The sequence below is a fragment of the Arachis duranensis genome, chromosome 2 (genome assembly GCF_000817695.3).
Source record: "Arachis duranensis cultivar V14167 chromosome 2, aradu.V14167.gnm2.J7QH, whole genome shotgun sequence".
In the NCBI taxonomy this organism is placed as follows: domain Eukaryota; kingdom Viridiplantae; phylum Streptophyta; class Magnoliopsida; order Fabales; family Fabaceae; genus Arachis; species Arachis duranensis.
Genome location: NC_029773.3, coordinates 79,436,279 through 79,460,378, shown reverse-complemented (window position 1 = coordinate 79,460,378; position 24,100 = coordinate 79,436,279). Strand labels below are relative to the sequence as shown.

General features: G+C 37.1%; 1 protein-coding gene across 7 annotated transcripts; it reads left to right on the top strand.

Moving 5' to 3' along the window:
• Window positions 1–648: 648 nt before the first annotated feature.
• LOC107475196 (COP9 signalosome complex subunit 2) lies at window positions 649–10,665 on the top strand. Of its 7 annotated transcripts, none has more exons than XM_052257336.1 (15): window positions 649–798; window positions 2,198–2,324; window positions 4,771–4,858; window positions 5,513–5,605; window positions 6,551–6,629; window positions 6,970–7,210; window positions 7,306–7,380; window positions 7,488–7,622; window positions 8,346–8,533; window positions 8,765–8,833; window positions 8,953–9,043; window positions 9,116–9,250; window positions 9,420–9,476; window positions 9,580–9,692; window positions 9,797–10,665. In XM_052257336.1, the coding sequence occupies exons 3-15, from the start codon at window positions 4,849–4,851 to the stop codon at window positions 9,882–9,884; spliced, it is 1,374 nt and encodes a 457-aa protein (XP_052113296.1). In that variant the 5' UTR covers window positions 649–798; window positions 2,198–2,324; window positions 4,771–4,848; the 3' UTR covers window positions 9,885–10,665. The 7 variants fall into 7 exon arrangements, 6 of the variants coding, with proteins under 6 accessions (XP_052113296.1, XP_052113297.1, XP_052113299.1 ...); XM_052257337.1 differs by having other exon boundaries at window positions 674–798; window positions 2,221–2,324; XR_008005911.1 differs by having other exon boundaries at window positions 677–798; window positions 9,442–9,476; window positions 9,797–9,833.
• The last annotated feature ends 13,435 nt before the right edge of the window (window positions 10,666–24,100 follow it).

Below are 24,100 nucleotides of genomic sequence, written 5' to 3'. Positions count from 1 at the left end.
ATATTTTTTAAAATAAATTTAAAAGAGAGAATAGTGCTTTTATTTTGAAAAGAAAATAAATTTCTGAGGAATTAATACCTTACTTTCATTAGTTGGGGAAAAATCCAATTTTAGTATATTAAGTAGATTATTTTATATAATTTTTTTTTTTACTTTTAACTATTAAATAATATATAAAGGCATAAAAAATCTCTTTTATTTTTTACTTTTAACTATTATAATTTCTAAAAGTATAAACAAATTATAATTTTTATATTCACAAACATTAAAGTTTTTGTAATTATAAATATTATTCCCAAAGCAAAATAAACATAATCCAAAACATAATTATAAATATTGTCTCTAAAACAAAATAAACATAATCTAAAACACTCAATTTTTATTTTCATTCTCTTGTAAGTTGGGTCGGAAGAAGTTGGATTTTGGTAAAAAAAATTGTAAAAATACCGCTTTACTAAAAAATACTAAAACCGGTGGGAAATCTCTCCCCGTCCCGCCAAAGCCCGCGGTTTAAGCGGTGCGGGTTAAATGGGTTTTTGCTATTTGACGATCCCAATTTTTCAATCGAACCCGTCTTTTTTTTGGATTATGCGGGCCGGCCTAGCAGGTTTAGGCCCGTTTGCCACCCATATATATATATGGCAAGGAAAGAAAACAGTAACTAAAGTAATGGATTGAGACCCAAGCACGCGTTTCAGTCCAATACAGACTCAAGTAGCACAGAACCCCGTTCAGTTTCCCAGCTGCAGGAGCCTCGTTTGAGCCAAGCTGCGATAGCGCACAGACGAGACAGCACAGGTATCAAACAACCGTGAATCTCTGTATATCTCTATGGAACTTAAATCTGTTTCTTTTTTCTCACTTCTCTCCCTCTCTGTGTCTTGCACTTCATGGCCTTGCTTCTGTGCGTTTCGTATTTGGTGTAGAACTGTTTCCCCAAATTTGTTCCTTTTCGTCAAATTTTGCGTTGATGATGCCCTAGATTCTAATACCGTGCACCGTGAATGATGCTTTTCCTATATCACAAGGTCCTCTATTTTCCAAAAGTTAAAAATAAAAGTTGTGTTTACCAAGTTGGCTTGGTGCAGTGGTTAGCTCACTAATCTGCTTAGAGGTTCCAATTCCGCCTTGCGAATGCAGCAATCTATTGGCCAACGACAAATCCTTAACCCTTAATGGAGTTCAGTTCTGTGGTGGAGTAGTCCTTAACCTGTCGGACTAGGGATACTGTGTGGAAAACCAAAAAAAATAAAAAGTTGTGTTATTTCTTTAATGTTAGATTAGGGAAATTGAGATTCTGGGGTCTTTATTTCCGCGTTAGGGTTTTGCCCCGCTGATCGGGTCCCTTTTTGAGTTGCTATTTATGTTTAGCTTCTAGTTCTTAATCATGTTGGGTGCTCAAATTTTATATCTTTTTTTGGTTCCTGATGTGTGGAAGTGTATGCAAAGGGGAACTAACAGTAAAGGGTGTGGGGGGAGTTTACATTAGAGAAACGAGTTAAATAAAGTTTGGTCTTTTGTGGTGCAAAATGATTTTGGGTGGCATATGCCATTCCAGTTTTGAGTTCAGTTGGTTTTTCTCTGTGAAATTTGTTTTGGTTATTTATTTGAGATTGTTGATTCACTTGAATCTTGAAGTGAGTGGTGTGTTTACATCCACAAATCTTTCTACTGCAGATTCAAGCATAGTTTATTGATTGAGTTTGTGCAATCATAAGTTGTGAAAATGATCCGAGGCTCTGTGCTTACAACTTATATGATTAATATATGATTCTTTGCTGTATTTTATTTGGTTCTTGCTTCATATGATGTGCCAAAACTTTGTTATCTGTCCGTTGGAAACTTAAAATGAACTCATCTCAATTTTCCCATTCTTAGCTTGGAAAAAGACAACTATATTGGAGTTGATCAAAATCTTTGTACTAATGGGTTCATCCTCCATTCTATTGGACAGTTGTGGAGAAGAAGACACTTATTGTTATGACATCTTTTAGTGGTTTCTTTTGTTAAAAAATTTTTGTTATGGGCTTTATGGTGGATTGAAAGTGAATGAAATGAAACTCTTAGGTTGATGTAGCTAAGTAGTGCATTCAGCTGTTAAAATGTTGTTTTATGCTGTATGCTAGTTTATGCAAAAAAATTGTAACTTTTACCTCTGTTTTTTTCTTTTTTTTTCCCCTCTCATTCTCATTTGCAGGAGTTTTTGCTTTGTTTTGATAGCATCCTCTACTGTGTGAGCTACAAATTTGAGAATTAATTGTTTGAGAAGGGTCATTACTACTCAGTGATAATAATAAAATACAGCCAGTTGTTCTGCACTGATGGTAAGTGTTTCTTTACCTACGTGTCTACTTCTGTGTTCATATTGCTCATGTATCATTTTCCAATGTATGTGAACAGATTTAGCATTGTTAGTTGATTATGTTTTTGGTGTTTAATATTCTTATATTGTTGCATGGTAAGTTTAATAAATCTAACTAATTCATGATATGCTCCTAAGTATTCTAATGAATAACAATTAAATAAATAAATGACAATACATTAATGAAAAATTTACAGCTAACATGTTGCTTATTAGATTCAGCCACAAGAGTAATATCATTTAGATAATACAAAACTGCCTTCAATAGACATTTTTTTTTTACCAAATTCCTAAATTTCTACCAAAATTTTCTCTCTTCTCTTTTACATGGTGAAAGCATTTTCTATTTTACTAAAGTAAAACCACTATCATCACTTATATAAGATGGTATTCAAGTGTGAAAATCGTGGTTGTAGTCCACAGTTTATTTGAAACCGATCCAAGCCAAAATCGTAGTTCATATTCATGATTTACCAAATACCTTCTCATACATGGAGGATTCACACTCTTATTTATTTGTATATTTGTTCATAGTTTTTATCTATGATTTAAGGTCTGTTAATCGTTGTTATATTTGTCATTGAAAATTTTGTTTTGTTTTTAAAATTTTAATTTATTTTGATTCAAAATCTTAAAATAATGTATACTTAAATATCAACCAAAAAAAAAAAAGACTTCACACCATATAAATCTTAATAATCACATAAAGATTAATATCATCGTACCAAACACCTTCAAAAACAAAATAAAATAAATAAATAAAATTTAACATTCATCTTGTTACATCTTTTCTCAAGGTATGATGTTTTTATATCAATTATAAGTACTACAATAACTGCAACTGTCGTCCTAAATTTTATTATCATTATCAATGGGCTCAAAAACTTTTGATCTTATACAATTACTCTAACATTATCAACTTAATAAATTTAAAATTTAGTTAATTATAATTCCTAATTCTCCCAAATAATTAAATATTTTTATTTAAAATGTAATTTCTGTACCCTAAACACTTATGGAAATACCACTATTCAAAAACACAGCCTTTACCATTTCCAAGCGTAAAATAAAAATAGGATGAATTATAATTTTATTAATAACAAAATTAAATGATTTAGATACAGAAAATATTAATGAATTGTATATATTCTCTAATAATTACAAAAAGTGAACCATTTTTATTTATATTTTTAAGTTAATAATTCATATACGTTAATATATAAAACGTTAGTGGAAAAACAATGTTCTTGATAAAGAAAAATGATTTGGTTAAAATATTCATTTTACAAAGGGTCAGGAAAAAGATTTATAGTGACTGAACTTACGATCTATACATTAAATTATTTCAATTTAATCTCTTAAATTTTGTCAATTTTTTATTTTTAAATTAATATCACTAAATTATTAACAAAAAGAGTTTAATTTCATACACTGATAGTTTAAAAAGTTTTACACAGTTGTGCAATCGCATCTGTCTTTTGGATGAACATTCACGCGGTCAATGAAACTTGTATTTACTTTTGATGAAGTGGTGTTACGTGATTGGATGCACGTGTAAAATTACTTTATACTGACAATGCATCAAAATTAAATTCTAACAAAAATATTAAACATCCAAAATCAGTAAATTAGTGATACAAACCCCAGAATACCCCTACCAGTATGTACAGCACCCCACTCTGTATTCACTCCCTACTCCAAAATCCCTAGTCTTCTCCCGCAGACCCCGGTCAGTCTCTCACTCTGTCAAACACCACAACGGCTGCCCATTTCTTTGTCCAGCATCACTCCTATCTCTTCACTGCGGCTGCTGCTACGTCTTCTCTCTCCACCGTTGCCGTTGCTATGTAATGTCTCTCCACCGAGGCTGCAACCTGTGACCTCGTCGCCGATCTACTCTCCTCTGCTGTTATGTGCCTCTCTCCGTCACTGTTGTGCTCTTTGCTCACCCAGTCTCGATAATTTCCTCTGTACTCTCTCTCGCCGCCAATCAGATCTCTCCACCGGTCAGGTCTCTTCTAGTTGTGTGTGCTTCTTGATATCTCGTTTTCTGATTAATTGATTGTTGAATATTGATGAGTTTATCTGTTAAGAATATGGATTAGTTCAATTTTTAAATTTCTATTTTATTAGATTACTGCTGGTTTAACTTCTTTATAAGGTGAAAATCCAGTGTGTGAATAAGCTTGATTAAATTCAGCTGGAGCTCATTAATCTTTTTGATCAGTTCTGTCCAAATAGAGAGTTAATTTGCTTGTGTATGATTAAACCTTGTTACTTTGTGAAAGAATGCATTAATTTACAGCCTTAATTTGCTTCTGTTTTGCTTGCCATTTAGGTTCACTAATCCATCTTCATTAAACACAATGTAATAAGTGCCTCACTGCCTTGCATGTAATTGTTTGCAGTTCTTGATTTATCTCGGAGTTCCACTGACTCACTGATTCCAACCATCAAAACCCTATCTCGGATCCATACCCTACAACATGGCTTCCGGTAATCACCTCCTCCTACTTATTTTTCTAATCTGTTTTTTCAATTTTAATAAGCTTGGATTTTTATTTTTTATTTTAGTGCATTGAAAACCCTATCTGAACTAAGCAATGAAGCACTTTCTTGTAATTGTTGAATGTGTGCGTTTTTCAGCGTGTCTATGACGATGCTATTTTTTTACCAGTTTCTGTAAATGTCAAAATTCATGAAAAAATCGTGAAGCTGAGTAATGCCTATCAAATGTGGATTTTCACAATCATTGTTTTTGTACTGTAATAATACTGTTGCTTATATGATATAATTGTTTATTTGGAACTTCATCTGCATCCAGTGAATGCTTTTAATCCTGTTAAGTTAGTCCCAAGCTAGCTGACTTAAAAGAAAGAAAATTCCTTTTTGAATCTTTGTGGCATGGTTTACTCACAAATCTCATGGTTTGAAATTCCAACTGTAGAAGGAATGACAATTCAACAGGGTTGTTAAATACTTAATTTCGTGTTATTTGCACTATAAATTTTGCCACTTATGCTTCTTTGAAGTATTCATATTTTACAACATTGAATGTCCTATGCTTTTAACGTTGAAATATATATAATTATAATAGTTGATTAACTTTTTCTGATTTAGTTACACGCGCATTATGTTTTTATAATGTAGATGCTGATATGGAGGACTATGGATTTGAGTACTCTGATGAGGAGCAAGAGGAGCAAGATGTTGATATTGAGAATCAATATTACAATTCGAAAGGTATTTATCGCACCTATGCTTACATTCACTTCTTTTCAATGTAATGAGTTTGGATAGGTTATTTTTATTTTTCGGTTACATACTAGTTTGCTCAAATTTAACTTGGTGTTCAAAAGTGTTTTTGCACTTTCTTATGATCATTCATCAATTGCATCATTGTTGGAACTAGAAGTTTGATTCATTAGCTTGTTGTTTTGAATTCAATTATGCTATCTTTCATCCTTTTGGAAGATAGGTATATGTTCATTAACTTATACTCCTTCTGGTTCAAACTATCTTTCACGCCAGAAAACTTTTTTTTTAATTTCTTAATCTTAATTATCTTTTTTTGTACAAGTTGATAGAAGTTAATCATGAATATTTTTTCTCAGTTTCTTATTCTATAAACCTCAGTAAGATGGGTAGATTGGATGAATGTACAAATACCTATAGGTAAAACCATTAAAAAATTTAAAAATATTGAGAGAAACTATAGGTGAAATCATTAAAGAAATAAAATCATGTAGATTTTTATTGATTGGATAATATAATTACAGTACGTCTTGGAAATAGAAGGCTTGTGGAAGCCTTGATAAGAAAACTAAATTAGATGGAAGGTAGCTCGATAAGTGTAGGTATAGAAAACCTACAGGTATAGAAAACCTAGAAAATTGTAGATGAAGTCATTAAGAAAGGCTTATATTTAATTGGCTTCCCTGTAGATATGGTTTATGATACAATGTAATAATAGTGTGATTCGTGTAATCAACCTTAACTAGTAGGAGAAAAGCTTTGCTGTTGAGTTCTTAGTCATTGTGCAAATGCCTTTAAGGACAGATATTTTGAAAGGGAGGAATCTTCATTTACAACATCATGATCTAGGTTCTCATAATTTGTGGTTCTAAATTGATGATTCCATTTCCATCCTCCACACTAATTTCCTAAGATGCTGCTGTTTGTGTGTAGGTTTGGTTGAAACTGATCCAGAAGGTGCACTTTCTGGTTTTGCTGAGGTAGTGCGCATGGAACAAGAAAAGGCTGAATGGTAAGAACCCTATTATCTGAGTGCTGCATAATAATAATAAACATATAGACACTGGACTTAAATGACAGTATACATTTGTATCCTCTGTTGCAATTTTGTATCATTAATAATTCAGTGATCTGATCCTGCTTGTGGTTTTTATTTTCTTTCTTTTCTTTAATGTTTTGTTTCTAGTTGGCCATTTAGTAAATACAGCTAATATATTTGTTGGCCGATTTTTCCCTTCTTTTTTGTATTCTTTGATGAATTGGATCATGCATCGTGATATTTGTGTTTATCTTCTAATGGTACTAAGAAACTATTATGTATTTCATGTGAGATTTATTTTACATTTTACCAGGGGATTTAAAGCTCTAAAACAAACCGTCAAGCTCTACTATCGACTTGGGAGATATAAAGAGATGATGGAAGCCTACAGGGAGATGTTGACTTATATTAAGTCTGCAGTGACTCGGAACTACAGTGAAAAATGCATAAACAGCATTATGGACTATGTCTCAGGTTCAGCTAGCCAGAACTTTGGTCTTCTGCAAAAATTCTACCAGACAACTCTGAAAGCCCTTGAAGAAGCAAAGAATGAGGTTAATCCCTTAGACCTTATCTTGGTTGCGACTCATGTCATTGCATTTCCCATTAATGCAATCTTATGTTTAATTTTGTATTATTCAATTGGCAGAGATTGTGGTTTAAAACAAATCTGAAGCTTTGTAAGATTTTCTTTGATATTGGTGAATATGGACGAATGAGCAAGGTAAAGGTTTAATTTGCTGTCCAACATAATTTAAATGTATTGTATGATTCTATTGGTATCTAGTGTTTTTCATAGTAAAAGTTTAAGGATTTGTTGAATCCTTTCAGATCTTGAAGGAACTTCACAAATCTTGCCAAAGAGAAGATGGCACAGATGACCATAAGAAAGGAACCCAACTGTTGGAGGTTTATGCAATAGAAATCCAGATGTACACAGAGACCAAGAACAACAAAAAACTCAAGGTCAGCATTTGTTTTAAAAAATTACTTGTGTACCTAACATCTAAGTATCTACCTCACCAATTTATTATTGCTTATTCTGGAATTTGCTTTCAATTATCCATCAGACTTCACTTACTGTTTATTAGTTTAGAATGAATTCTCAAATAATTAATATTTATGTACGTTTTATTCAATGGGAACTAACTGTATCTCTCTGGATGAAAGATGGAGTTGCTTAAACACATTGGCAATTTGGCATCTCAGTATCTTGCTTGTTTTTGAATTTTTATAGTTATTTTTCGTTATTCTTCACAATTTCCTGTTTTCTTTTAATCAACTGTTTTTAGTAGTTTAGATCTTGTAATATGTGGGGAAAAAAAAATATTTGATGTATGGGCAGTGACCCGTGGCTGAATATTGATGTGTAAGCAAAGTGGGGGTGTCATCATGGTTGAACATGGATAACTGAGCTATCATAACCTAATGGACTATTTCTAGTAATAAATTTTGATAGGCTTAAATATCTTTCAATTGTTGTGAATGTTGTGAACTGTGGTTTTGGTACCTGTATAAAAAAAGTTTGTTCAATTTCATACACCATCTCAATACCTGGCTTGTAGTTAACCTAATGCTGTAGAGAATCTCTTGAATCTGGGAGCAGCCTCAGAATTATTTTATATTCATTGATTAGTCATTAGTTTTTAGGGAAGTTTGTTTAACAGTGTCTCCTGGTCTTAAATGCAGCAACTTTACCAGAAAGCACTTACTATTAAGTCAGCTATTCCCCATCCAAGAATAATGGGGATAATCCATGAATGTGGGGGTAAAATGCATATGGCAGAGCGCCAGTGGGCAGAAGCAGCTACTGACTTCTTTGAAGCTTTTAAGAATTATGATGAAGCTGGGAATCATAGGCGGATCCAATGCTTGAAGTATGCAGCATGGAATTCATTTTACTTTTAGTTATTAGTTTGAAACATTTGATTAATGATAGATTGCGGTATTCATGAAATGAAATTCATCACGAGTCATCAATTTTAGGATAAGATTTGATACTTTTAAAATTCATAATCTTTCCCTCAGATACATTTCATCTTGACTGCTGAGTAAAGAATTTTAGCTTTGTTTTTAATATGTATTGTTATTGTTATTATATGCATCAGGTACCTTGTTCTTGCCAACATGTTGATGGAGTCTGAAGTGAATCCTTTTGATGGACAGGAGGCTAAGCCGTAAGTGATGCGTATTTTATTCCTGTCTGCTCCACCCATTTTTCATTCCTATCGTTCTTTGATCAAGTCCAGGGTGTTTTCCCATTCTTTTTTTAAATCTCATAAATTATGTATTGCAGATACAAGAATGACCCGGAAATTTTGGCAATGACAAATTTGATAGCAGCCTATCAACGGAATGAAATATTGGAATTTGAGAAAATACTGAAGGTACTTTTAGTTAGTCTCATTTCTCTTCACCTATTATTGGTTCTAAATGGATTCTGGGTATTTGATTTCCAGAGTAACAGAAGAACCATCATGGATGATCCATTTATCAGAAATTACATTGAGGATCTGCTAAAGAATATCAGAACACAAGTCTTGCTTAAGCTCATCAAACCATATACAAGGATAAGGATACCATTTATATCTAAGGTAATTTTACTCCTAGAATTCTTGTGTCAGCTTCATTTTTGGACTACCTCTTACCCAAGTCCATGAAACAAATTAGTGGAACTAAAGAAGGAAAGTAAATACCGAAATTTACATTGATAGCTTATAGATATTATTATTATTATTATTATTATTATTAATTACCTCATAGTTGGTTAACTGGCTAAGTGAAGGGTTGTGCTGTTGCTTTCTTATTGCTTCCTTTAATGTAAGTAATACATATTTATTAACTTGAATTATGAGAGGTTAAGCTATGGTTTGCCCAACTTAATTGTAATTTTTTTTATGTGATAAAACCCACTAATTTACAGGAACTGAACGTTCCCGAACATGATGTTGAGCAGCTGCTTGTGTCACTGATTCTGGATAATAGAATTCAAGGACACATTGATCAAGTGAACAGGCTCTTGGAACGTTCTGATAGGTCTGTGTATATATATATATATATATATATTTCAAATTTTTTCAACTTTATTCTGTTTATAATCTTGCTATTTTATTGGTATTAATCGAATATACACGGTTCAGGTCGAAAGGAATGAAAAAGTACACTGCCATAGACAAATGGAACACACAGCTAAAATCTCTCTATCCAATAATCAGCACTAGAGGTTAGACATTGGTGTGTGGTGGAAAGGGATATCTGTATTGTTGCTTCAGCATGCAGTTTTGTCGTGTGAATTAACTTAGCTTCTATGCAGAGTTAGGAAAGAATTACTAAATAGTGGGAACCAAAGTGAAAATGCAACTCGTGATTCATGTTTTGCGTTATTTGGAAACAATTTTAAAGGTGCTCAAGGTTGTGTAGAAGGGTTTTGATGCTCCGTGGCACTGTTCCAATTTATTCGTCGTTTAGTAAAATATAATGCTACAACCGGTGTCGATATATAATTATATACAAAAATGCTATTCGTACGCCAAAATCAGCCATTAAAATCAGCCATTAATATATTTTTGTATAAATACATGTGTAATTTAATTTATTTTCAACGTGTATTTGTATTTTAGTATGTATTTTATAGTAGTGGCTGATTTTGGTGATTGATTTTGGTGTATACGTAGCATAGCCCATATATATATTATATGAAAATAAAATGTGGGTGGTTTTAGATTTATTATAGCTTTCTTTTGGCAGTCTGCGAGAGACAAGGAGTTACTGTTCTTGTCTTATCGTTTGTGTTACTTGTGAGGTGAATCTTTAAGATATTGGTGTTGCTTCAAACATTGTTGGCGGTAAACTCCCATCAATGTTGTACTGGCCATAAACATAATACACTCCTGATGAGTGATGGCCTTTCTAGGTGCCGTGACTAAGAACATTGATGCCTTGCCCTAGCAAGCAAGCATGCTAAAAGGATTTCAGATTGTAAATTGAACCAATTTTTGGGGGGTTGGCCTTTTGAATCCTGAACAAAAACAGAAAGAAAAGGGCATTTTAAAATTCTAACCTTTAGTTGACCAAAAAAAAAGTTCAAACCTTCAATACAACCAAACCTTTGCAATTCACATATAGTTTTACATTTTAAACACACGTATATAAATTTATAATCATCACTTTAATTATATCATTAAACAAGAATAATATATCTAAAGTATAATGCGTCAAACCTATGAACTGTTCTTTTTTTTAGTAGTCAAATTAATTTTAGAAAGATTATTCATGAGTAATTGTATATTCAAAGTAGGATTTGAATTATTTATATTTATTTAAGCACACAAGTGATTCAAGTTGGTTCTTTTTGTAATATTGTAATTTTTTTTTGTCTACGGTATTCTCCTATAACTAATCCAATACTTTAATTTATCTCGTAAGTTTATTAGTTTTTGGGGTTTTTATTTTTTTTGAAGATGGTCTTGGATTGTAATATTTCCTCTTCCTCTTCTTTTGGGATGTGTTTTTTGGTATTGTTTTCGGATGTTGTTTATCTTTCTTTTTATGTTATTGATAGAATAGATCTTCGCATTAGATTTTGGGCCGCACCAGGGGGTTGTTCTCTCGGACCAAAAACATTTTGTAATTTAAATACTTATCAACCCACAAAAAAAATAAAGATCCTGCCCATATAGAGGCCAGAGGTATCTCTCTCTATTTATTTTATGGGGGCGGATTCGGTGTGCAAAGATCTTTGGCACACCGGTGCGCATTGCACTTATCTTGTTGCTGGTTAGTTTTGTTAGATCTGAAAACTATCTGGGTTTATGTAGAATTAGTTAACAATTTTTAAGATGGAATTATTTTAAGTTAATGACTCTGCTTTACGATTAATCAGAGACGATTGGGTTGGGCTGGGAAAGAAGGAGTTTCATCGTTGAGAATGTTTGACGCATACTAGAATCGCGCCGACGTTTACGTTTCCGTCACTGACCATCAATGGAGTTGCAGGAAGTACCCCCCACACCACCCCCTCGCGGAATCACACTGCAAAGCTGCCTACTCTCCGAATGGCGTATCTATTGGCGTATCGTTGGTTCGGTGGATGAAGATCTGCATAGTGTCCTCGCCGGATCTGGATTCGATCACTGTCGGATAACAATGAGTGATGTTTCAGCTAGATGTATGGCTTTACCGGAGACGATGAACAAGGATCGATGCGGCGTGGAGATGGTGGGCGAGAGGATGACGAAGGAGAGGACTAATGTTTTCCGGGTCGGGCCGGTCAGGTTGGAACACAGTTGGTTGGACTTGGCTCAATCCAAATGGGCCTCTACCTTATAATTTTTTTCAGAGACCAATGATGGGCTCAAGTGGTGGGTTATTAATAATTTTGTTAAAAATGGATGACTGGTCTGGTATGGTCCAAAAAATAAAAAAACTTACATGGCTGGAGAAAGAAGAAGAACACCTAGTACTTCTGTTGGAGGTGGAATTGACATGGGCGGAGCGAGGAGTTTTGCCTTCGATGAAGAGGAGAGGAGCTTTGAGTGGGGTCGGGTATTAGGGGTTGGGTTACTAGGCGAGTTCGGGTTTTGGTTTTTGGGTCGAGTCAGTTTCTCTGGCCCAATACCAGATAAAAAAAATGTTATTTTCCAGCATGACCAAACAAAAAAAAAATTTAAAAACCGTAAATATACAAAATAATAAGTGTAATTATGAATAACTTACCTGCTTCCATCGACTACATCAATCCGTCCATCCATCAACAGGGCAAGGCTGACAATACGAAGGGATTTTTCATTGACCCACTCAAATGGAATGACTGATAAGATTAGAATAAGGCTATAATTTAAATTTTGAATTCATTCGGTGGTTATAGCCTTTTTTAGAAATTCAGTTATTGCCCTTGGTAATTGCACCCACATTAATTCCCAATTAATGCCCAGTCTAATCAGGTTTAAGGGTTATTTATTAAAAAGAAAAAAAATTAAAAAGGCGGGAGGTGTTTCGCCAGATTAACGCGCGTACGTTTACGTTTTTCACTCCCAAAAAAAAGCGCGTACTTTTCAAAGAAGGGAATCAACCCAGTACCAAAAAAAAAAGGTAACACAAAAATAGTTATTGCATGTATAATTACTAATTAGTTGTAGATACGCCAAATGAAAATAATGCAGAAGGAAAAAAAAATCGATTAGCAGGTCTTTGAGAACCCACACATGCAATAGTTGGCGAAAGGCACCGGATCACGATTTGGAAACGATAAATGCTAACAACTCAAGATAATTCCCTAATTATATATCAACCGCTCAGATGACTTGTTTTATATTGGATGATTTACGTCCCCCGTTTTTTGCTTAGGGCTGTGAACTATCTGATACCGTCACAACTAATTTATACCAAACAGCCCAGAAAATTGTTAACTCTGATAGTCAATGGGGAGTCACCGGAAAGCGTTTTTTGCGTATGTTTGGAAAATATACATTTCAATTTAAATCAATTCAAATTACTACTAACAAGCAAGGAGATGAGAAGATATTGATAGTTAACCGCATCTGGATTTCTTGTCGTGTAATAGTCACGGCGAGGAGGGATAAACCGATTAACAATTCAACATAAACAGATTTGTTATATCAAACCGATGAAAGTAGATATAATAATCGCTACAGAGTTTTAATTAGCATTTCATAAGATCAAAAGGACGACAAAACAAACAAACCAGATAGATCATTCAAGGCTTTAGTCATCGACAAAAAACCAAAACAACATAAAGATGTCACCCATGTGAACCAGGTCAAATACCTCCGTCACTGTCTTCACCCTGCTCCGGTCGAACGCCTGCGTGGCGGGACAAAGATTTCTCCTTGAGCTTCAAAACATCGACAACACTGTTTGCCAGGAGTCGCCAATTTGAGCTTTCCGCCATCATTTTGCTTGCTTTGTCATACAGTCGGCGACCGGCCGCTTCATACTGTTGCAAGGTCCTGCGAAGTAACTTTTCCTCCCGGCGCCGTGCCTTCTCCTCTTCCTCCAGTTGATCTGCCTTTTTCTTCAATTTGACCATTAAATCTACGTTCTTGGCATTGACCTGGAAGACTTCATCTGCCGCTTTTTCAAGCCTAGCCTCCCATAACTCCTCCCTCCTGACAAGTTCGGCCTCAACAAGGTCAAAATCCACGGACTTTTCATTTGTGCGGACGATGTTGATCAGATTAGACATCGGCTCTTCCGTGAGGTCGACGGGACTAACGGTGGGGTCGGTGACGGTCTCCTTCGACATTTTCTCAGAAGTACACAATGGAGAGAGCAGTGGAGGGTGGCAGAAATAAGGAAGGGGATAAGGATAGACGGAGAGGTGAGAGAAGGAGTTACGGTAGAGAAGAACTGGGAAAGAAGCATTAGGAGGTTTAGGGTTTGTCATTAAGGGGCACGTATACATATACCATGTAAATTGGGAAGCTTCGTCGAATACTTTTTTTTTTCGTAGAAAATGAGTAATTAATGTACTTCGTTTATTTTTGGGAAAATAAACGATTTATATTTAAACTAGTTCGATGGAAGAAAAAAAAAGGAAGAGATAACAATTTAGTTACATATTAGCTTAAAATAACATTTCGCGTTAATATAGTTTTAAATTTGTTTTTCAATTTCAATGCTCAGCTATAATAATTACATCTAAGATCTTTTCGATTCACGTGCCAAACCCACAGATGGAGCATCGGTTACAATGGGCGTAAATGAAGGCGTATGTGACACGGTATCCGATTTATCTGGTAAGGCGTTTTACAGTATGTAATCTCCCTCCCCAGCGTTCCCTCATTGCGTCTGGCCTTCCATGCTAACAACGCAAGATAATTTCCTAATTATGTATCAACCCCTCAGATGCATTGTTTTATATTGGATGATTTACATCCCCCGTTTTGTGGATGGGGCTGTGAACTATCTGATACCGAAAAGCGTGTTTTGCATATTTTTAGGAAATATTTATTTCAATTTAAATCAATTCAAATTATTACTAACAAGAAAGGAGATGAGAAGATATTGATAGTTAACTGCATCTGGATTAAACGAATTTATACTGACTACGAAGCATAGAATATTAATCTACCAAAACAATGGCAATCAAAATGGAAATAACTCAGAAATTTTGTTCTTGACGTGTAATAGTCACTGGAGAGGAAGGATAAACTGATTAACAAATCAAGATAAACGGATTTTCGATATCGAACCGATGAAAGTAGATATAATAATCGCTACTAAGTTTTAACTAGCATTTCAAAAGATAAAAAGGGCGACCTAACAAACAAACTAAATAGATCATTCAGGGCTTCAGGCCTCGACAGAAACCAACACAACATAGAAATGTCACACATGTGCACCAGGTCAAATCCCTCCATTACTGTGTTCACTCTGCTCCGGTTGAACGCCTAATGGACGGGACAAAGATTTCTCCTTGACCTCCAAAACATTGATGACCCTTTGTGCTAGGTCACGCCACTTTGAGCTTTCGGCCATAATTTCGTTTGCTTTGTCATGCATTCGGTGAATGGTCGCTTCACACTTTTCCTCCCGGCGCCATGCCTTCTCCTCTTCCTCCAGTTGATCCTCCTTTTTGTTCAACTTGACCATTAACTTCAACCTCTCGGACCTGACCTTGAAGAGTGCATCTGATATTTTTTCAAGTCTAACCTCCCAAATTTCCTCCCTCTTGACAAGTTCGGCCTCAACGAAGTCACATTCCAGGAACTTCTCATCTGTACGGACGATGTCGATCAGATTGGACATCGGCTGTTCCGTGAGGTAGACGGGACAGAACTTCCAGGTGGCCGCTCTGCCTGCATCGCGCTAAGAAGTTTCTTCCCGGCTGGTGCATGAGACTCACACTCCACCATCGTTGGTCCCAAATTGGAATATTGGCGCATCGGTAAACGAAATCCTCCTCCCCTGCATTACGTACAGCGGTGCACGACATCCTGAGACTGCACAAGTCCCTGATGGACTGTGTTGCGGTCCTTCCGGCAATTAAGGTACAAACATCGTGGGAAAGGTTGGCCGGGCCTGTCGGACGATACATCTCCTCCCTTTGTATTGAGCGCCTGAGACGATAGATAAATGGTCGGTTATGTGTAAGTAGTGAATAACAGAAAGGCTCCAAGCAGTTATCTCAATGGCTGTTATTTACGGTGTCTTTATAGTCACCCGGTGCCATGTGCGATGGTATCCCATCGGTTGTGTACCGTGCATCTACACCTACTCAGCTACAATCACGTCGTTTAGGGAGCGTGCCAGTTCAGTTTCCCGTCGGCTCTCACACGGCTTCCTTAGCAAACACGTCCTTGTATTTATATTTTTTTATGTTGATTTTTTTTAACTAATCGGTCAATAACTTCCTTTTTCAGTTCCTTTTTTTCCATTTCATCGCTTGGGTATTCCCAGTTTTTTTTTGCTCTTTATGTTTTTTTATATCAGAATTTAATGCTATTAATTAAGTTTAATATATTAATCATATTAATTGACATTGTTTATACATTATTCAAAAATTTTGTTGGTTAACTATACTTTTACTATATCTATATATAATAAGTATCGGTTTAACTAAAGAATATTTGTATGTTAATAGACTAGATAATCACTATTTAAAATAAATCACTGACAAATATTTACATAATGGATATATAAAAAACAAAGCATTGATTACACGATATTTCAAATATTCAATACTAAACCTAATATTATATGTCCATACTAAACCGAAATATTATATGTCAATACTAAACCTAATATGCATAACAATCCTAAACCCTAGCTATGTCAACGAATCGTTCCACCTCGTAGTCGGCGCGACAGCGAATGCATCGGATATGGTCGGCGCCTCCGACACCGTGGACGGAGCCCCGCTCTGCCGCCCTTCGGCGGTAGTCATAGAGAAGACCCATGTGGCCCCGGGTCAAGCATTTGGTCGAGTCACAGACCGTATGTTCTTCTACCTTTTGAGGTATTTGGACTTCATCCGGCCAAGAAATTGTGAGGACTGCGAAGCAACTCGAGTAACATGCGGAGAGTAAGTTACCCGCTTCGAGCGTGCGAAATATTTCCAAACCTTCTCTTTTGGCGTCGCTGTTGTCCATTCGGATGAGCAACTCCATTGAAAGTGTGTACTTGGCAGCGTCCAACCCATTCCTTGCTGTATTCTGCAGCATCTCCCATCCGACAGGGTGGTTACGTCGTATGTAGAGCTCCCGCAGCGCCTCCCGAAAGATAAGTTTCGGGTGACCAACCTCAATGCACCTCTCAAAAAATCTTCGCCCAACAGGGTCCCGTAGCCACAACCAATTCATGTCATGCGGGATGGTATGGCAACCATCCTGAGCACAGTATCCTCGTCGCCTACATCGCGCGCAACGCAACACGTCATACGGAACCTACACAGATCCTCAATCGATGTCGTCGCGACTTTAATGGCTATGTCTGACCAAATGTCGTGGGGTAGTTCGAAGACAGTAGAGAAATGCTTCATTGTAACTTTCCGTTGGACGAGAGCCTGGCAGTGTATATGCTTAAGACAGTGTTATCGAGTGACCAGTGATGTTGAGAATAGGCATGCCAGTATATTTATGGTTTAGGGTCGCCCTTTGGAGTCTAGTTCCCTCGCACTTAACCGACGCATCTTATCGTTGGCGAAATCCATTTTCTTTTTTTAAAAAAAGGCTTCTATGAACTTGCCTTGTAAATAGACATAACATTATTAATTGAGGGCATTTATTAGAATTGTCGTTACGCGCTGGTGCGTATTTCAAAGATGGCTAGGAGCGTTAAAATTAAATCTAACTAAAATATATTTTAACTAATCATCATCGCATTCATATGTATATATATAATTAAGGAAAATCATTCCTGGAAATTGCAACAGGCGTCCATGCACGAAAGACGAAACATAAAAGGAAAGGCCGTAAACACACAAAGTCTTAATTTGCGAGTAAGAGAAACTCGAATCGCCACACATGCTTGCAGTGTACCCAAATATAAAACTAAAGAAGAAAGCAACCTAATACTAACTTGGGCATGGGGGCATAAGCGTCACAGCTGGTTGAACCATGTATCCAACGCAGTACCAGGCGGTCGACTTAGGTGTTCTTCTTTGTTTTCATCCTCCATAACTCTGCCTTGCTCAATACACGGTCCCGGAGTTTGTTGAATGGTGTGCTGGTCAGGTTCACCGCAGTTGTTGCCTTGATCTCGTTCTCCCTTAATTGCAAAATGGTAAATGATTGGGTTTATTGTGCCCCTATAATATAATAGCCGTAATTTACCTTTCTTATTTGAGCATACTTATAATCCCGTCCATGATCGGGTTGAATTTGTCTCCCATGTTGAGCCACTCGATGACCCATATCCCTGAGTTCATGCTGAATGTTGATCCGACGAATAGACAGTAACCGTCAGTACGTATTTTGGATAACCCGTGAAAAGCATATCTGTGATACATGCATGTTTTACTTAGTGATAACGTACCTCTGCCCACAATTTGGTATCCCTATGGGGCTCCTTATCGGGAAATCTCCGAAGTTGCTTGGTAAGGTCATTAAGTGCTTCTCTTAAACTGCCTGTGTCACGTTGTACAAGACCCTTGCCTGCACGAACCGCGAAACATAAGTCAGAACGCTTTTATGCACGTCGTGTTGCATGCTATGCCAAATTAAAAGTAAATACTACAACCAAAATTGTTGCATGGTATGCCAAATTAAAGTAAAGACTACAATCAAAGTTGTAGGTAACCGTTTTCCGGATCCAGTCTTCCCAGTGAGGCGTCTCGAACTGGTTCGGCGATGAATCAAGGTTGTAAATTGTCCGGTCTTTGAAAGACACGAGAATAAAAAACCAGTGGCCCAGCGCGTCCTGCATGGGGACATAAATCTGCACAAAATAAACACGTATAGTTAATCCATTGAAGACACTTGTTCGTGGTTTAGATTTCGATTAACAAATAGTTCACCGTCAACAGACAAGTTGAAGGAATTTGGATGACCTCATCCAGTTCTCCATGTAACGGTTGAGCATTAGCTTTGTCATCTCCCCGTTCAATATATCATCCTACATAGACAACGTTGATGAATTAAATAAGTTGTGTTCTATAAATATCAGAGCGACGACGACTGTCAACGAGAGTTAACGGCGCAATGATTCATTTCGAGTACCAACACCAGATTAGGGCTAAGTTACCGAGACAGACGGCGGAAGGCACCAGTATGCGGGCGACGTGGCAAGGATCTCAGCACCGGTCATAGTCATGGCAACCATATGGATGATCTGGTAACGAAGAATAGTAAAAAAAAAATCCCGATGATGTGTCGCGATACGTTATATGTGTTTTTCCTCGTCAAAACAAGTGTAAATAGGTGCCATACCTTGTCATCAACGTCATTTTCCGGTAGTAAGCTGTGTAAATCAACCCTGTTCGCGGACTTCGCTCCAATAAGGACAAGTTCCTCGCTACAGTGAGAGGAAATTATTAAGGCGTTAAGATAACCGCGATAAGCGGGTTTAAACACAAAGAAGCTCGAGTTTTACCAGGGATCAAGGTTTCCGTCGAACACGTATGCGAATAAGGCCGACTGTCGGTTGTTAAAGTCCATGGCAGGAGTGATCTTGAACCTCATCTATGACACATGTTTGTCAAAGGTCAGTTGGTAGTCGCATTTTGCGATAAACTAACTTACCGAATATTTACCTTCTTGCTCGTTGAATGGGCAAACTTTTCCCTGCTGGAGCCAGATCGCATAGAACTATCAGTTCCCTCACTAGAACGTCGCCGTTTGGCAAAACAAATTTCGCATGATGCTGTCGATTCCTGTCAGGGGTGGAGTACTATTCTCAGCCGGATCTGGGACAACCGACGTTCCACTAGCGATGCCAGATGCAACTTTCATGGACTGCGGGGTTGACTGTTCATCCGTCTCCCGTCGGAATCCAACAACATGATGGTTTTCTCGGAAAATGCCGCAGCTGCGTTGTCGGTCTCCTTCTCGAGATCCCTCTGTCAGAGAATAAGCTAAACCGGATTAGGATCAGGGACACCTACAAGACATGTTATATACATGGCCAAGGAGTAAATCCTAAAATGAACCTTTTCCACGAGGCCCCTCATCAAGTCCTTGACGATAAGACCGATCTTCGGAAACGACTAGTTCTCTTCCAATTGGATCTGATCACCTTTGACCGCACTAACATCATCCGGCTGTGGAGCTTTGGCTGAGGTTTCGGAGGCAGCTTTCGGTCCACCGGGAAGCTACATATTAAAAAAAAAGACCCAAATCGAATCACTTATTTGTTGAAAGAATGTGTGAAGTACACCTGAGCAGAAGATTTACCTCAGACGCTTGCCGGGACTGCGACTGCTCAACTGTATCTGCGTCGTGGACCTCTACGCATACGTCCCTGCATGTACCCCGTACGTGGTTGTTAATGAAATATTCGTCTACCATGCATATGCAACGTACTGCATTTTGTTGTATTCTAAAAGTCATAAATGAAACTTGTCTAACCTGTTGTGTGTGTCACCGTCGGAGCTCAAGCGTGCTTCACCGTCGCCCATTGTTTTTCTTTTTTTTTGTATTTCGAATATTCGTGGTTTAGAAGGGTAGGTGGGTTTATTTAATTGCAGAGGAACTTGCAAATGCCGACGACTGTGTCCTCCGTTTACGAAATGTGATGCATCTATGTTAACGGTACTCAGGTGTTGTGGATGGAGTCACGGGTATTTGTTGTAATCGTCAAACTCGCGACAAATCTTTCACCCGTATGGTACATTCTTATTCGGGCTCATTTTATGGTCTGTTCCGTATCCAAAAGTGAAAGTTCTGAGTGAAACTATACTATAAAATTTCCTTTTGCAATCACTTATTCTATGACAATTGCGGTCAAATCAATCCAAAACTATGGACAGGCTTCCACTAAGGCGCTAAGTGAGACCATGCCTTCCCCACCCCCTATTATTTTAATTCATTATATCGTAGAGGCATGGGACTGCGAGCTATATATGCAATGGGCGTAATGCTTAATTTCCTACACAAGTAAACCGTCAAAAGGCATTCGTTGGGAGATGGGACAAAGGCAAAATGGCTAATACATTTGCTGCCTTTAGCTATCCGGTTCCCTTCCCATCGTACTTATTAACCTTTTGTCCAAAGTTGTGCCATTCTTGTTTAACGCATAAATATCTATACAAAGCGTATTGTCCCATACCCCGAATTGACATATACACCTCCTCGTCTGCAGCTACCCAGGCTCTAGGTCAGCGCGTCATAAAGTTTCGCCTCGTGCGCATCACGAGAAAATTAGTAGCGGAGGTTGCTTTCCACTATCGTGCGCGGATTAGTAGTATCTAATTCTCTCCCGGTTATGAGCACCATTTCCCACGAATCTAGTTACGTTATTTTTAAGGATAAAGCATACGGTTTAATTTTAGGTGGACAATCCAATGAAGTCCTGGAAAATGACCGTTGGATATAATTTCAGATTGAAGATTTGATGGACGTATGTCCTTTCTAGTAGACCAAAAATTAAAGTTGGTGCAGCATAATTTTTTTTGTTTGGTTTTAACCATAAACCCTAAACCCTAAACCCTAAACCCTAAACTCCAATCCATAAACCATAACCCATAAACCCTAAACCCTAAACCCTAAACCATAAACCCTAAACCCTAAACCATAAACCATAAACCCATAAACCCTAAACCCATAAACCCTAAACCATAAACACTAAACCCTAAACACTAAACCCTAAACCATAAACCCTAAACCCTAAACTCTAAAACCCAAAATCCAAAACCCTAAACCCTAAATCCTAAACCGTAAACCCTAAATCATAAACCCTACATCCCATATGCTAAGCCCAATACCCTAAATCCTAAACCTTAAACCATAAACCCTAAACCGTAAACGTAAACCATAAACCGTAAACCATAAACCCTAAACCCTAAATTCTAAACCCCAAACCCTAAACCGAAACCCACCCTAAACCCTAAACCCCAAACCAAAGACCGTAAACACTAATCCATCAACTCTAAACCCTAACCCCTAAACCCTAAACCATAAATCCAAAACCCTAAACCATAAACCCTAAACCCTAAACCCTAAATCATAAACCATAAACCCTAAACCCTACATCCCATATGCTAAGCCCAATACCCTAAATCCTAAACCCTAAACCCTAAACCCTACATCCCATATACTAAGCCCAAAACCATAAACCCTAAACCCTTAACCATAAACCCTAACCCCTAAACCCTAAATCCTAAACACTAAACCCTAAATCCTAACCCTAAATCATAAACCCTAAACCCTAAACCCTACATCACATATGCTAAGCCCAATACCCTAAATCCTAAACCCTATACCCTAAATCATAAACCCTAAACCCTAAACCATACATCCCATATGCTAAACCATAAACCTAAACCCTAAACCATAAACCCTAAACCATAAACCCTAAACCCTAAACCCTAAACCCTATATCCCATATGCTAAGCCCAAAACCATAAACCCTAAACCCTTAACCCTAAACCCTAACCCTAATACCCTAAACCCTAAACCTTAAACCATAAACCCTAAACCCTAAACCATACATCCTATATGCTAAGCCCAAAACCATAAACCTAAACCCTAAACCCTAACCCCTAAACCCTAAACCCTAAACCATAAACCATAAATCCTAAACCCTAAACCGTAAACCCTAAACCCTAAATCATAAACCCTAAATCCTAAACCCTACATCCCATATGCTAAGCCCAATACCCTAAATCCTAAACCCTAAACCCTGCATCACATATGCTAAACCCTAAACCTAAACCCTAAACCCTAAACCATAAATCCTAAACCCTACATCCCATATGCTAAGCCCAAAACCATAAACCCTAAACCCTTAACCCTAAATCCTAAACCCTAAACCCTAATCCCAAGACCCTAAACCCTATACCCTAAACCATAAACCCTAAACCCTAAATCATAAACCCTAAACCCTAAACCCTACATCCCATATGCTAAGCCCAATACCCTAAATCCTAAACCCTAAACTTTAAACCCTAAATCCTAAACCCTAAACCATAAATCATAAACCCTAAACCATAAACCCTAAACCCTAAACCCTAAAATCATAAACCGTAGACGCTAAACCCAAAACCCAAAATCCAAAATCCTAAACCCTAAATCCTAAACTGTCAAGCCTAATCAATCAGCAAAAAATCCTAAACCATAAACCACAAACCCTAAACCCTAAACCACAAACCTTAAACTCCAATGTAGAATAACATAAAGTTTCATAAAATACATTTCTTTATAATTGGACATTTTTGAAAAACCATATTTATTTATTGTTTCACAGCTAACAAACAAATCTCCATGTTAACATTATTAACATTATTATTATTTAGTATTAACATTTATGCCTCACATTATTATAAGAGAGAGAGGAAACCACGCCACATTTCTTGAGACCACCTGCCTACCTTCGTCCTAGCCAGCTGTTATTATTATTATTATTATTATTATTATTATTATTATTATTATTATTATTATTATGTTTAGAGTCTAATTTTTTTCCGTGATTTGTAAGTTAAAATTTATTTGTCTTATTTTTTTCGTTTGTTCATTGACTAAGCCCGTTAACACTATCCGGATCATACAGCCCCACCCATCAATTCCCATATCCTCATCTTATAATGCTTAAAACCCAGGTGAGCCGAAGGAGTAACAGTAGTGGAAGAATACAGCGCGAAGGAGGACGAAGAGCAAAGATATCGTTGCTGTACGGTCGGGCCTCATCTGGACCAGGTGCGGGGACTGGGTTAGGACTTTGGCAAATCACTTCTGTTGTGTTGGTTCAGGGCGGACTGCTGGCCCAAAACCGCGTCCAAAAAGAAAATATAAAAGGCTTTCCATGCTACTGTTGCAGGACTCTCCCATAGTCCTATGTTCGTAAAATTGAGAATAAATCGAATTTATTGTTACCTAATATCTCGATATTCCTTGAAAAACGATGTTTCATATTTTTTTTGAATTTAATGGGCATTTATGTTTCCGATGTGAATTGAGTGACTGCGCAAGACTACCCACGAAATAAGACGGTCAGACCCATCATGATGACCATCGCCACGCGCCCGTCAACTATACAATACAGCAAATGTGAGGAAGTGTATACTATACGCTTCCATTAAATGCTAACTCGATTGCCATTGTTGTTGATAGTCTAACTCACAACATTGAAAGAAAAAAAAACAACAAAGGAAGGAAACAAAAAGCAACTTCGAATATGGAAAATCAGTTTCGGGATTCGTTGGCTGAGATGGGTGAGCAGGTCTTTCCAAATGATTTTTTGATGGAGATTTTCACTCGAACAGACCCGAAGACGGCAGCGAGATGCAGAACCGCAAGCACAACCTGGCGTGTCCGACTGTCTTCCGACAA